At 39.6% G+C, this 16050-nt stretch overlaps 1 protein-coding gene across 15 annotated transcripts in view; it reads right to left on the reverse strand.

Annotated features, from left to right (window-relative positions):
• The window catches only part of RPH3A (rabphilin 3A), a 344443-nt gene that overhangs the window by 97959 nt on the left and 230434 nt on the right, over positions 1–16050 (reverse strand). For 12 of the 15 annotated variants that reach the window (XM_043977132.1, XM_043977139.1, XM_043977137.1 and 9 more), the window contains one exon: positions 12734–12745. The exons of the other annotated variants lie outside the window; for them this stretch is intronic. In XM_043977132.1, the coding sequence (XP_043833067.1) occupies positions 12734–12745 (12 nt within the window). The remainder of the gene's footprint in view (positions 1–12733; positions 12746–16050) is intronic. 15 annotated transcript variants of the gene reach the window in all.

Genomic DNA, 16050 nt, shown 5'->3' on the forward strand with positions numbered 1-16050 from the left:
CCAACGAAATCCTTTTCACCTAATGGAGATTCTGATTATGGGGGGGGGGTAGTTGGTGGGAGGGTTTGTATGGACAGGCACAAGGCCTTTGACCCTCACTATCAATCACATCTGAAATAATAGCAATAAAAGATTCAATTCATACATTATGTTACATTTATGGTTAACAAAGTGTTTCATAGACATTATTGCAACTGACTCACAATAATCTGCTAGGGTAGATAGTGTGATGTTTAAAATCTAAATGTGGGTCCTAACCTTCCCCCCTAGGTTTGAGGGGCAAGCTGGTTAAAATCACTGATAAATTCAGCAAGAGTTTAGGCTTTTAAGGATTTATTAAAGTGTATTAGAAGTTAGTGAAGAGAGAGGTGGTATAGCCAGAGAGAAACCCTTGCTTTTCCTAGCAGTCCACATGAAGTCCCTCGCCACATCAAAGTACTGGAAGGAAAGGGGGGCCCTCTGGTTCTCCATCTCCCGCCACCAAGCCAGTTCTGGACGACAAAAGGCAATTCCACAAGCAAGCCTCACCTTCCTACTTCCTGTCTCCCTCCCCAAAAGGGGAAGTCCTTCAAGCTGATTGGCTGAGGGTCATCTCCTGCTGACCTCTGAGAACAACATCCCCACTCAGCCAGCCAGGCATGGTCTCCATTTAATCATTCTTAAGTAGGTACTCAGTCAGTTTCTCAGTCTCACCCAATTCAAACAATTCTAAATCAATCTTCAGGTGAGGACCCTTGGTGTCTGCCAAATCCCATTATTTTATCACAATAGGACAAATATGATCTCTGTGTCAGGCATCTGTGTCCCACTGTGTGGGACCTGTAGGTTTTTGTTGTGGTTTTTTTTTTACCTGTAGGGTTTGTATGGCTCATAACACTACTAAGTACAGTCAGTACCAGCTAGGCTTAGAATCAGAAAGACCTGGGTTGAAATCCTGCCCCTCCCCAACCCTAAAATAAAAACAACAAACAAAAACCACACACCAAGGGAAACATTTAAATAGGAAAAAATCAGTGGGTAGGAGGTTGGTTCCAGGAAGGAAAAGGAACAGGTTCTGAGTGGGCAGGGAAGGAAAATATGTTCCCAGTAAGTGTGGGTCATAGCTTGCATAGAATAAGTCCCTACCCTTTGCACACATTGCACAAAATAGAGAGAGCTTTCAGTCTCAATTCTTCCAAGTTTGGGCCCAATGAGGTTTCCAGTGTTGGGTTAAATTAAACCACAGGCACATCTGATAATCACCAGTGCTTTGCATCAATTCCTTTAAGCTTGAAACCATACCCCCGCCCCCCAAGAAAAGACTGGTTCCCTGAAAGCTTCTCAGATCCTTACAAGTTATGTGGTATAGGACAGGTCACTTGACCTCTCTAAGCCTTAGTGTTTTCATCTGTAAAATAGGACAATAGCTGTAGTTACAAGGCTCAAATGAGATAATTAAAATATATGTGTGTATATAGATATGATATGCATATATATGTCTGTGTATGTATAGATATATGTAGCATATGGCAAGTTTTAAAGTGCTATATAAATGCCAACTGTTATTATTAACTCAATGTGACAGGCAGAATTTTAAGAATCAGTTATTCATGTTTTTGAAGGAGGAAAATTAAAGGGTGTTGCTAGACTTCACAAATCTTAGGATAAGAATGGTAACTAGGGGGCTTTGTGTCAGGGTGTGTCCTCTAAATTTAGAGGACCCTGAAAGCATCTGTAATCCTTCAGCAGCAGGGAAACAATTGAGCTGAGGGCCTAGTTAGCAAGAATAACTAGTCAAAATAAGAGGCTACCAATTGGCTGCTTTCTCCCCTTCCTCTTCCAGAAGCAGCAGCAGCAGCAGCAGCTCTAAGGGAGCTCTTTCCTGGCTTCCCCACCACACTATTCTCTCCACTAAGGTCAGTATTATGGGTCCCTCCTACATAACTGGATTTGTATGAAAAGTTGACCTGAGCACATGTTTTACGCAGCTTGCCTCAGCCACCAGAAATATTAGTGATGTTTCTGCTTAAAATCATTGAATCTTAAAATCATAAAGCTGAAAAGGATATGGATGATCATCTGAGTTCCATTATTTTAAAGAGAAATCTAAGGTTCCTGGAGGTAGGCAATGACTTGTCTCATAAGGGGATTTAGAATTTGGAAAACTTTGATGCCCATGTATAGACCCATAGAATTGAAGCTGTAAGGTTATAACCTAAAGGTTTACCTACTCCAGAGATGTTACTAATGGGATCTTTAGAGTTTGTTTGGCTCATAACACTACCAAGTACAGCCAGTAGCAAATTAAAATGTAATTGGGAAATATTTAACTAAATAGCTGGGAAAACTGGAAAATATCATGGCAGAAACTAGGTATAAATCAATCTCATGCCATGTACTAAAATAAGGTCAAAATAGGTACATGATTTATACATAAAGAGTGATACTGTAGGGGCAGCTAGGTGGCGCAGTGGATACAGCACTGGCCCTGGAGTCAGGAGGACCTGAGTTCAAATCTGGCCTCAGACACTTGACACTTACTAGCTGTGTGACCCCGGGCAAGTCACTTAACCCCCATTGCCCCGCAAAATCCCCCACACACAAAAAAAAAAAACAAACAAAAAAACACCAAAAAAAAAAAAGTAATACTGTAAGGAAATTGAGAGATCATGGAATCATTTATCTGTCAGATTTATGAACAAAGGAAGAATTTAGGACCAAAAAAGATTATAGAGAACAAAACAAAATATAAAATAGATCATTTTGATTATATAAAATTGAAAAGTTTTTGTACAAACAAAACTAATGTAACCAAGATTATAGGGGAAGAAAAAACTTGGAAAGAATTTTTAAAACAAGTATCCTTGAAAAAGGCCTCATTTCTCAAGTATATAGAGAACTGAGTCAAATTTATAAAAATATAAATCATTCCCCAATTGATAAATGGTCAAAGGATATGAACAGGCAGTTTTCAGGCAAAGAAATCAAAGCTATCTATAATCATATAAAAAAATGTTCTAGATCACTATTGATCAGAGAAATGCAAATTAAAACAACCCCACACCTATCAGAGTTGCAAATATAACAAAAAAGGAAAATGTTGGATGTTGGAGGGGATGTGGGAAAGCTGGGACACTAATCCACTGTTGATGGAATTATGAAAAAATTCAACCATTCTGGAGAGCAATTGGGAACTATGCCCAAAGGGCTATAGAACTGTGCGTACCCTTTGATTCAGCAATACCACTGCTAGATTTATATCTCAAAGACATTCCCCAAAAGAGAAAAGGACCTACTTGTAAAAAATATTTATAACAACTCTTTTTGTGAAGACTAAGAATTGGAAATCAAAGGAATGCCCATCAATTGGGGAATGGCTAAACAAGTTACGGTATGTGAGGGTGATGGAATATTATTGTGCTAATAAGAAATGACGAGCATGATGATTTCAGAATGGCTTGGAAAGACTTGTATGAACTGATGTATAGTGAAGTAAGCAGAACCAAGAGCAAGTTGTGCACAGAGACAGCAATATTGTTTGATGAAGAACAGTGACTGACTTAACTATTCTCAGCAATACAATGATCTAAGACAATCCCAAAGGACTAATGATGAATCATACTCTCCACCTCCAAAGCAAAAACTGATATTGATTGAATACAGACTGAAGCAGGCTATTTTTCACTTTCTTTCATTTTTTCTTTTATTCAAGTTTTCTTGTACAAAATGACTAATTTGGTTTTACATAATTACACATGTATAACCCACATCTGATTGCTTACCACCTCAGGGAGAGGGGAGAGGAGGGAGGGAAGGAGAGATAAAATTTGGAACTCAAAACTATAAAGAAAAATGTTTATTATTAGAAAAAATGAACAAAATAAATGAATTAAAATAAAATAAAACATAGATAACATTACATTTAAAACTAAGTCAATATGTGGCCCCTGTTTCTCTCTGAATGACACCACTGATCTAATCAAATCCTAGTCTACCATCAGGCAACTGATGTTCAGTGGGGTTAAGTGATTTGCCCATGGTCACACTGCTGGAAGAAAAGGAGGCCTTCTTTGTATGCAGAGCTTCCTGAATCCAAGTCTAGGAGTCTATTCACTATGCCACAGTATCACACTCAGATAGCAATACTTGCCCTACCTATCTTGCCTAATGTCACTCCCCACTCCAGTGCATCCTCCATGCAGCTGCCAAAGGGATTTTCCTAATGGTCAGGTCTGACCATGTCACTTCCCTGCTTTACAAATTCCAGCAGCTTTCTAGAAGATCACAGTGCTAGAGCTTTCAAGGTACCTCAGCCAATTATTTGGCTTCCTCTAGCTTTCTAGATGGTGCCAAGCTGTTGGCAGATATGGGCCTGGGATACATTCATGAAGCCCCAGAGTGTGACAAAACTAGAATTAAAGGAAAGTAGACTCAAGGCCAAGACTGTTGTTTTGTGTAAGTTGTTTTGAAAAATGGAAATGCCTTTGTCTATTCTCCACAGGAACCTCTAGGAGATCAACCCATGGGAGATTTGTGTGTGGAATGTAGTACTTAGCCCTATATGTATGATAGTCTTGGTATTCAAAGAAAGGACCTAATAAGCATATGCTGAGGGTATTTTCAAGGAATTGAATGCTAATCTCCCACGATATTGTTAAAGGTCCAAAAGAATCTGAGAAATTCCTGCCTAGGCAAATTATTCCTCGTGTAATCCCACAAATGCCAAACGGTGATTGGAGCACTGAAATCCCAGCAGGTGCCTGCAATTTAGGGGCAAAGAGCACATCTGGTCTTTACAATTCTCCTTGAAAGCCACTCAGACAACTGCGAAGGAAAGCAAACTCCCGGCTCTCGTGAGAATTTTAAATAAGCCCTTGACCAGGACATCTCTACCTAAGTGATTTTGAATAAATCAGGTGAGTGAATAAATGAACAAAAAAGCATTTATTATGTGCCAAGTTCTGTGTTAAGTACTAGGGTTACCAATACAAAAAAAGCAAGATAATTCTCCTCAAGGAGCTAACATTCTAATAGCATCATTTATAGGGCAGAATGGTGACCTCATCTGTAAAACAAGGGCCTGAATTAGGTGTCCTCTAAGATCCTTTCCAGCTCAACAATCCTATTAGCCAGGATCCAAGATCCCAAATTGATGTGAAGGAAAGGTTTTGTCAACTAACCAGGGTGTTAACCCAAGAAATGTCCATGAGCTGTCCATAGTCCTGATCCAGCTGCAGAAAGAGCTGCATCTCACAGAGCCTACAATGTCAGAATCAGTGTTCAGGCTGGAAGGGACTTCAGAGATTACCTAATCCAACCTCCTATCTATACAGATGAAGAAACCTAAGACCAGATAGGGGAAGGAACTCGCCCAAGGTCACATGCCAAGTTATGGGCAGTTGGATGATGGAGTGGATAGAGTGCCGGGTTGAAGTCCTGCCTCAGATACTTAGTAGTTGAGCGAACCTAGGCAAATCACTTAACTTCTCAGACTCAGTTTTCTAATCTGTAAATGGGGATAATAATAGCAGCTGCATCACAGGGTTCTATTATAGCATGATGCTTTTCCTTGCCCTCGCCTCAAATAACACCCAAAGCCCCTTTATTAGAGCCACAATTTCAACCATTCAAAAGTAGTTTCCAGAAATACTACTTTTAAACAGCCGGGAATGATCCCAAGTCTCTTCTCTACACTTGCTTTCTTCTCAGGTTAAGCAAAGTGTTCACTCCAGGGCAAAGATGGTACAGAGTACAATGGGAATGGCATTGGATCTGGAGTCAGAGGACCGTGGTTTCAATCTTGGTTTTACCATTTACAAGAGAGGTGCCCATGAGCAAGTCAATTAGCACCAATAATACTTCAATTCCTCCTCTGTAAAAAGGAGGGTCTTGGACTCCATGAACTCTGAGGTCCTTTCAGTTCCAAATCTATAATCTTCTGACTCTGGCCAAGTATAAATCAGTCCATGTCTCCCCCTTATTCAATGAACTTTGCTGGCTCCCTATTCTCTCCAGGATCAAATATAAACCCTTATTTGGAACTTAAAGCCTAGACCCCTTCTTTATCATTCTAGTCTTCTTACCTCTTACTCCATATTCCCATAGCACTATTTAATTTTTTTCATGTATTCTATAATTTAGCTACACAGACTTGTTGTTTCTTGCACACTGTATTTCATCTCTCATTTCCATATCTTTACACTGGCTTTCTCCCAGACCTGGATTCTCTCCCTCATCATTTCTACCTCTGCTCCCCAGCTGCCTTCAAGACTGAGCTCAGATCCCACCTCCTGCAGAAAACTCTTCCCATTCCCAACCCCAAGTTCTTAGTATCTCCCCCTCTGAGATTACCTACTCTCTCTGTATCATATGTGTGTGGGTGTGTATTGTTGTTGTTCAGTTGTTTCATTTCTGTCTGACTCTTCATGACCCCATTTGGAGTTTTCTTGGCAAAGATACTAGAATGATTTGCCATTTCTTTCTCCAGTTCATTTTACAAATGAAGAAACCAAGGCAAACAGGGTTAAGTGACTTGTCCAGGGTCACATAGCTAGTATGTATCTGAGGCTGGATTTTAACTCAGAAAGATGAATCTTTCTGACTCCAGGCCTGGCACACTATCTACTGTGTGATCTAGCTGCCCATGTATCTACTTAGCTATATGCTGTCTTCCCCATTAGAATGCAAGCATCTTGAGAGTGGGGACTCTTTCTGTTTTTCTCTATGTCCCGATAGCTTAGCATAGTTCCTGGATAGGGATTTGAACTTGTGATTTCAATAGTACAGGGAACTCCAGGTGAGGAAAGTCATTTTTACCAATGTAGGTTAGTATCTTCTCTGCAATTTGTAGTCTTAGAAAACTGCCTAAACCAATGAGAAGTTAACCGTCTTTCCCAAAGTCACACAGTTAGTATGTGTCAGAGATGGAACAAACCTTTAGCACAAAGAAAGACCTGAATAACTGCTTGTTGATTGATTGACCACTAAATAATGGTGAAGGTAATGATGAAAAAATGAAATAACTATGATATCTGAGGTATATTGTGCTTTATATGCATAATTTCATTTGTTCTTCACAAAACTCTGGGAAATAGGTGCTTTCTTTACCTCCAAGCTATAGATGAAGACACTGAGACTGAGAGAAATTAAGTGACTTGCCCAGGGTCACTCAACTAGTCAGTGTCTTGAGGCAAGATTTGAACCTGGGTCTTCCTGATTCAAAATCCAGAACTCTAACCACTATACTATAGTAGAGTAAGCAACTCACAGCAAGAGAAGGAGTCATCATAAAAGAACTTTGGTTCTTTGGGTTCTGGAAGCCATCATCTCAATGAATTATGCTTGATTAAATGAAGGTTAAGTTTAGTGAACATCAACACATACATGCATATATCATGTTACGTTTTCCAAAAGACAAAGAAAGAGAATAAGCATTTCTATGGTGCTTACTTTGTGCCAGGTACTGTGCTAAGTGCTTTTTACAAATATTATCTCATTTAATTTTTGCAATAAGCCTGCAATGTAGGAGCTATTATTATCCCCATTTTACGGTTGAGGAAACCGAGGCAAGCAGAGGTTAAATGATTTGCCTAGAGTCACACAGATAGAAAGTATCTAAGGCTAGATTTGAACTCAAGTCTTCCTGATTCCAAGACCAGCACTCTATCTACTGTCTCACCAGCTGCTCCTAGGCAAGAAAAAAGAAATTTATCATATGAATGTTCAATCATGCTTATATGGAAAGAGTGCCAGGTTTGAAGTTGGAAGACTTGCGTCTGAATTCTAGTTCTGCTTCTAATTATCTGTGTGACATTAGGCAAGTAATTTAACTTTATTGATCTTCAGTTTTCTCTATTGTGAAATGAGGGGGTTGAACTAAATATCTTTAATGTCTTTTCTAGCTCTATATTTATAATCTTACAGCCCTATGATTCCATATATTTCTCTAATCCATTTATTGTTGTGATAACTGATTTTCATTTCACAATCAGCTGCTTTCTTGTAGTTAGAAGATAGCTAGAAGGTAGAAATCTATATGCCACACCAGTCCCCCACCCTACCAATGTGCTCCTCCTATTGTGCATGACTCTACAACAGAGAACATGTCATTTTCTTCTGTAAATTTCATTAACTTCTGAGTTTTACGATCACTCCCAAACATCCAGTTTCCAGCAGGACTCAGTTCATGAAGCACAACAGATCAGCTTGATTAAGGGAAAGAAAATGGCAAGGTGGTAAAGCAAGAGCCCACTTGCTCCTCAGAATTCTAAAGATAGAAACAACTGCATCTTCAATAGGATGTGAAGGGATTTGGCTCTGGTGGTCTCAGAAGGCTACTTCCACCTGCAGTGATTTCAGCAGAGTGGCTCTCAGCACAATCTGCTACATCTTGTTCCAGGATAAAATGAACAGACTCATCTCCTAGGGGTCAATAGAGAAAAGGAAAGAGATGGATACAGCCTACGAAGAGGGCATCTGCTCTCACTTTAGAAGTCATGCTGCTGTCCATGGTGGATTCAACAGCCCTTTGTGAAATTAAACAGGAAAGGCTTACACAGATAACATCTGAGAGAGACTTTTGCCAAACCCAAAATGTCACCCTGGCACCATGGATGGAAGGAATGGTGGTAATGAAGCCTGTTTAGCCCAAATTAATGATCCAGTAGGCTATAGAAGCCAGACTCTACTCATTTGGGAATAAAACAGAGCTAATTTGGCCTTGTTGAGTATACTACTGTTCAGGATCAAATTGATATCTTTACGTAGGTAGCTGGGGAGTGGAGAAATCAAATAGAGTTTCCAGCTTACAATCAGTCATTCCTAACTGTTTCCTAGATAGGAAGCTTGTAGTGAGTAATGGATAGTATGTTGGACTTGGGGTTAGGAAGACCTGGACTCATATCCTAACTGTAACATTAGTTGTTTGACTATGTAATGATCACTTTCTATTGCTAAACCTCAGTTTGTCCACCTATAAAATGGGCATAATAATAGCAACAGCATCTAAGTTCTTGGGGCTGCTATGAGACTCAAATGATTTCATGCACGTGAGTCCTCTACAAAATTTTTCCCCCCAGGGATGTAGGGGTAGGGAAGGGAGAATGTTGAAACCTCTGACTTAACTAGTATGGGGAATTTCCAGTGTAGAAGCTCTCTCCCATACTGATCAGCACATCCTCTGTCATTTATATTCTTATTGAGTTGCCTAGGTCAAAGATTCTTTAACTGTGGATCACAACCCCACATAACTAGGGTCACATAACTGAATGTGGGGGTTGCAAAAAATTGGCCACAGTAAAAGGTTATGTATACCTACTTCATATGCCTGTGTAACCAGGGTTGCATAAGAATTCCTCAGGCAAAAAGGGGTTATGAGTAGAAAAAGCTTAAGAAGCCCTGGCCTAGGTCACTGAGAAGCTAAGCGACTTCCCCAAGATCACACCTCCAGTATGTGTCAGAGGCAGGATTTCAACTCTGGTTTTCTTGAATTCCAGGCCTGTCCTCTCTTCACTATTTCATGTTTCATTTCTCAGCAACACAAGGGGGAAAGTGGATTAAAGGCCAAACTTTGAGGCAGAAAGAGCTGAGTGGAAGCACACCTCTGACACATTACTTACTGACTGAGTGACCCTGGACAAATTATTTAACCTTTCAGTGATCCAGGCAACTCTCCATGACAATGATTTGAAGTAGTTGCTAATCTACATTGGTGGAGAGAGTTTCCTTACTAGAAGTCCCCCAAACCAATGAAATTATAGGCTTACCCCACCCTCCAAATGCACTTCATATTTGTGTGTGCCTATGTGTGTATACATGCATGTCCATAATCTACATATGTGGACATATACATATAAATACTATAAATATACATATATTATCTATATTATATTTCTCCTGGTCACCTGATGGTGACCTCATAAGTTCCCATGGGTCCAATTGCCATCTCTACACAGATGACTCACAGCACTATATATTCAGCCATATTCTCTCTCCCGAGCTCAATTCCCACATCAACAATTGACTCTTGGATATTTTTAATTGGCTATCCCATGAACATCTCAAATTTGATATGTCCAAAACAAAACTTATTACTTTCCCCATCTCCCTTTCAAGCTTCCCTATTTCTATTGATAGTATCACCACCCTTATAGTCACTCAGGTTCACAATCTCAAAGCCATTCTCTGCTCCTCACATTCTCTTACCCACATATCCATCCAACCAATTCCCAAATCATGTTGTCTCTATTTCTACATTTTTTCTTGAATCTGTATCTCTTCTCTCTATTCCAGTTTAGGCCACCATCATCTCTGGACTGAACAACTACAATAGACTCTTATTACCCAATAGACTTGTACCCTCCCCCAAGTATCTCCTGTATTTAATCCATTTTCCACCCAAACTATGGCAGAGGACAGAGTGATTATTATCCCCCTAGTATGGTAAACGCTACTGTGTACTTTTCTTAAAATAACCCCAAATTATATTAGCTTGGGGGGAGCTGCCATATAACACTGTTAACTCACATTGACCTCCTACCTGAAGAAAGCATCTTCTCTTTTATATGCTGAACAAGTTTTCATATAATCCCCATTAGAATCCCTCTTCTGACAAGAAACTCACTACCTAATAAAGTAGTCAAATCTCCTCCTGCATACTGATCATTAGGAAATTCTTCCATAAATCTGCTTTTATTCCTCTCAGTGGATCATGGGATTGGAAAATTAAGAGTTGGATGAGCCTTTTGACATCATCTAGCCATTTTACTGATATAGAAACTGAAGCTCAGAATGGTTAAGTGAGTTGCCCAAAGTCACACAGCTAGCTAAGTGGCGGGGCTGGAATTTGAATCCCATTCTTTTACTCTCTGTGTGCTTCTTCTGCCTTTTGGGGCCATGTGAAACAATAAGTCTAATCCTTCTGTCTGCAACACAGGCATTTGAAAAATGTTACAAAATTTATTTGCAGAGGCTCATGCACTTGACTCAGAGCCACCCCCCTCACCTCAGGCCCTCATTCAGATCCTGTTTACTCTTATTTTGGTTTGTCTATCAGCAACAATTACTCTAACACCCTCTATGTATAAGGTATAATTCTTCCCTTTTTGTGAGGCAATTGGGGTTAAGCCCAGGGTCACACAGCTAGTAAGTGTCAAGTGTCTGAGGCCAGATTTGAACTCAGGTCCTCCTGACTCCAGGGTTGGTGCTCTATCCACTGTGCCACCTAGCTGCCCCCTTTAAGGTATAATTCTAATCAGGTTTAGTTATCTGCTTCTCCAGCCCATAGCATATTAGAAGTAGTAGTTCAGGAACACAAATTTAGGGTTAGTATGCTAGAAGAGAGCCCATTGACAGTTCTAATAATTCACTAATTAATGAGGGATATAGGAAGGGAGTATCTACTACATGTCAGACACTGTGCTAAGAACTTTACAAATACTTCATAATTTTATCCTTATAAACTTTATAAAATATGACTTTGTAAATATAGTCAACCCATAACATTCATGGGCTTAACTTTTGTGACTTCAAACATTCCTGTGGTTTCATTAGTAACCTCATTTTCACTTTGGGGTTGGTAAGCACTTACATTCACAACTGTGCACAATAAAGGCAAAAAATGGAATGGTGGATTCTCCAAATATATCATTCATAGGTAGCAGCACAGCTGATATTTGAACCCAAGTCTTCTGATGGGGAAGACGACGGGTACATAGGTAGATATACTGAAGATATATACAGAGTAGGTACAAGGCACTATCAACTTGAAACCTCCTACAGAAGGTAGCATTTGAGCTGAATCCTGAAGGAAATCAGGACATCAGTTACCTTACTGAAGATGAGGATGCTACAACTTAGTGAGGTCAGACAGTTAGCAAGTGGAGGAAGCTAGAACTAACACCTACTCATCTAACTCTAAGTCTAGCACTTTTCCCATAATACCACAAGGCCCGGCATATAGTAGGTGCTTAATATGTATATCTATAGAGTAGGTGCTTAATACATGTGTGTTGAGTTTAAATGAATTGTCATTATCATCATTAGAAAGTATAAGATCAGGGATTTAGAGTAGAAAGTAACCTCAGAAATCATATAGTCCAATTCCCTCATTTTATAGATAAGGAAACCAAGGTCCAGGTAAATGAACTGATGTTTTGCCCAATCAGAAGTAATAATTATAGAGACTGGACATGTTTTCTGCATTTTTAAAGTAAAGGCATGTGTAAAGATAATCCCATTTTCCTAGTTTTGGTCACTCAAACTGACCCCTCACCCACATCTGCCCTTTGCTTCAAAGTCATTTCCATTGGAAAGCAAGATAACCTTTTGTGCTGGGATGGAAATTATGTGCTCAGCATATTGCATTGTAAAGTGTATGCCCATCATTCTGTTATTACCAAGAGAAATTATTCTACTTGGCATTTATTTTATCCAAGGCAGCTTTCCTCGTTTGAAGCTAAAGAAATCAAGGTGGCAGAGACTTGCTGCCAATCATGGCCAAGTTAATATTAAAGACTAAATCTTAAGCCCACCTCCACATCCCACATCTGCCACCCTCCCCAGGATTTGGAAGAAGTCGACAAATCTTTGGAAACTTCTCTGAATGCTTTGAGTCCCTGGGAACTTTTGCAAATATCTTTTTCCCCACAACTGCTTATTCCTTGCCCTCTATCTTCTCTCTACACGAGCATAACACACTGATCAAAAAACAGGCAAAAAACAGTCAGTAGAAAAGTAAATGTCACAGAATACTTACTGTTCCTTTTCACTGGGAAAGTCAAGAAAAGGGGGAAAAGGACAAGAAACAAGAAATGAGGTTAGAGAAAGAAATGCAACTATAATATCTTCAAATAGCAATGCTGATTAATGACAGCAACCACAAAGTACAACTTATAATGACCTATTCCTTCTTACTGAGCCCAAAACAAGACTATATTTGCACAGGTATGCCAAGTCTAATGGTTTTAGTGAAACTTTTCAGCAAGTCAAACAATGCACCATTTTTGTTATGCCCATCAATTTAGTCCAAACAATTCGTGCATTTTGCAAAGGCAAGTTGATTGATGGTTTTAGTAAAATTTAGAAATAACCTCATACTGATTGGTCCCAAATTCTTGTATTCCACACTCTAAGGATAGAGGGTAGCTGTTCAGTATGATGGAAAGAACATTTGATCAGGAGTCAGGAAACATCAGGTCTAGTCTTAGTTCTATCAATCTCAAGTGCCGTGTCATTAAGCAAGTTACTTCCCTGCTCTGATTCTGATTTTCCAGCCTATGGAATGAAAGAATTGGACTAGATGTCACTCTGATATTCTGTGATATTAGAACTTGGGAACTAACACTTAGCCCATTGACTTCCTAGACATGAACTACATTCTTTTTACCAATGCCCAACACGGGACACCAAAGTTTTGGGTGTGATTCTCCAATGTATAGCAATGGACAAGATGGTTTTATTATAGATAGGGGCAGGTTCTCTTTGTCTCCAGACCCAGCATAACCTGGAAGTGCCTACTGTATTTGAAATGTGTTTTCCCCTCTCCTGAGTGAGGGTTAACTGCATGAAGAGAGACTAACTTCCAGGAATAAAGGGATGAAAGTCAGTCAATAAGAATTTATTAAAGGGGGCAGCTAGGTGTCACAGTGGATAAAGCACCAGCCCTGGATTCAGGAGGACCTGAGTTCAAATCTGGACCCAGACACTTGACACTCACTAGTTGTGTGACCCTGGGCAAGTCACTTAACCCTCATTGCCCTGCAAAAAAGAATTTATTAAGAGCTTACTATGTGCCAGGAACTATGCTAAGCACTTGGGGACATAATGAAAGGCAATACCTAGTCTTTGACCTCAAGAGGCTTACACTCTAATGGGGGTGAAAACTTAAAAATAATTGTACTTGCAAGGCAGTGTAAATTATATAATCTCAGAGGAAAGGTACTAATGGTGGTAAAAAGGCAAAAAAGGGCTACTTTAGAAGGTAAGATTTAAACTAAGACTTGAAGGAATCTAGGGAAATGTGACAGAATTGACAAGGAAAAGCTGTTGTATCATGCCTTAGTTAGATTTAAAGTATTATGTTTAGTTCTGGGGGTCCAAGCTTTGGAAAAGATCACATGATCATATATTCAGAGCTAGAAGGGACTTGGACACCACCAAATATAACACTCCCATTTTACAGAAGAGGAAACAGAGCCAAATGAGACAAGTGACTTGCCCAAGGTGATACCAAGAGTGAAAGCCAGTAATGAGATTTAAATGCATGTTCACTGACTCCCAATCTGTTTCTCTAACCACTCTGCTTCACTTCCTGTCATCACCGATAAACTGAAATAATCAGCACCAGCATCAAGCCTTTATATAGCATCTACCACTATGTGCCAGGCACCGTGTTGAATGCTTTACAAATATTATTTCACTTGATCCTCAGAACAACCCTGGGTGATTGGTGCTATTATTATCCCCATTTTGCAGCTGAAGAAACTGAGGGGAACAGCAGTTACGTGACTTGCCTAGGTTTATACAGCTAGTAAGTATCTAAGGCTAGATTTGAATTCGGTACTCTAAGTACTTTGCTACCTAGCTAGAGAGTTCTCTAAAGAAGTACAATCAGGAGGTTCAAGAGGATCAGGATAGGGCCAAATGAAGATAGAAGTGGTTAGAAATGCCTAGTCAGGGGAAAAGAAGAGTTGGGAGACTGTGGGGCACAAGAGCAGTCTTCAAGTGGCTGAAGGCCTATCATGTGGAAAAGGGAATAGGCTTGTTCTCCTTGGTTCCAGTGAGCAAGACTAGAAGCAATGTGTAGTCACCACAGAGAGACAAATCTAGGCTTTCTGACCATAAAAAACACTTTGTGAATGAGAATGAGTCATAAATGGGATGGACTGCTTAGGAAATCAGTGAGCTCTCTCCCACTGAAGGTCTCTGAGCAAAGGCAGAAGGACCCCTTGCGGGGGATAATATAGTGATGCATGTTGTGTAGGGATAGATTGGACTAGATACCCTCTGAGGGGCCTTCCAATGCTGAGATTCTGGAATTCTGCATGCCCTTAAGCCATCAGTTTCAGAAATGATCAGCAGGTCAGACTTGCTGGAACAAAAGCAGCAGAGAAATAAAGACATTTGGTAATTGCATAAACTGCAAGTGTGTCCAACTGGATGTTAATTAAAGCTGGATTTCTTAATTTGCTTGAAAAAGACATTAGAAATGTCTGCATTATCCATTACCACTGCAGCACCTCTGGCGTCATGCAAGATGACTATTATTTAGCCATTAGCATCTATTGAAAAATAATTTTAATATCTGATGAAAAAAGTCATGGTAATCAAGGATGACTGAAGGCATTTAGAATGTCAAGATGCATTGGAAAAGATGCACAGCCTTCTACTTTGCTCCTGCACCATAAGGACCATGGAACTTTTCCATCTGATTTATAGCTAAAACCTGCTAAACATATTGTCTAATTCACTGGATTGTGAGCTCCTTGAAAACAAGGGCCGTCTGACTTTTCTATTTGAATCCTCAGTGCTTTGCAAATAGCAGGCACTTGATACATGCTTTATTCATATGTTCATTTGACTAAAAACGTTAAGATGTAAGATGGCCTTTTGTAGGATAACCAAAAGTATGTCTAGTATTGTTTCAGTAGCAAAAAGTATGCTAGGGATGATATCTACCTCATCCTGTTTCCATGTGATTTTGATTTATTATTATGGTTGTCATTATCTCAACCTCATCTATTTTCAATTGGGTTCAGATAAAAATGATCTTGAGACAAATTTCTATCCTGTTATCATTCTTTTATATTGAATTCACTGCAGACTTTTGCAAAGACAGAAAAAATAACTGCTTTTGTAGCTGAATGAGAGTGTTAGGATGTTACACTCATCTTCTGCAAGCTCACTGAAAGCATCCTCAGGAAAACTCCTACAGCAAACAGGACAAGATGAATGATATGTACTTCATCTTAATCATACTCCTAGTTGGCCAGATTTCTATATTTTGAGATATTTTCATTCTATGTTGCTTGGAGATTATGATCATTTGGTATAGGGTGAGTGATTTCAAAAGTT

Source organism: Dromiciops gliroides, chromosome 1 (genome assembly GCF_019393635.1).
Source record: "Dromiciops gliroides isolate mDroGli1 chromosome 1, mDroGli1.pri, whole genome shotgun sequence".
Lineage (NCBI taxonomy): Eukaryota > Metazoa > Chordata > Mammalia > Microbiotheria > Microbiotheriidae > Dromiciops > Dromiciops gliroides.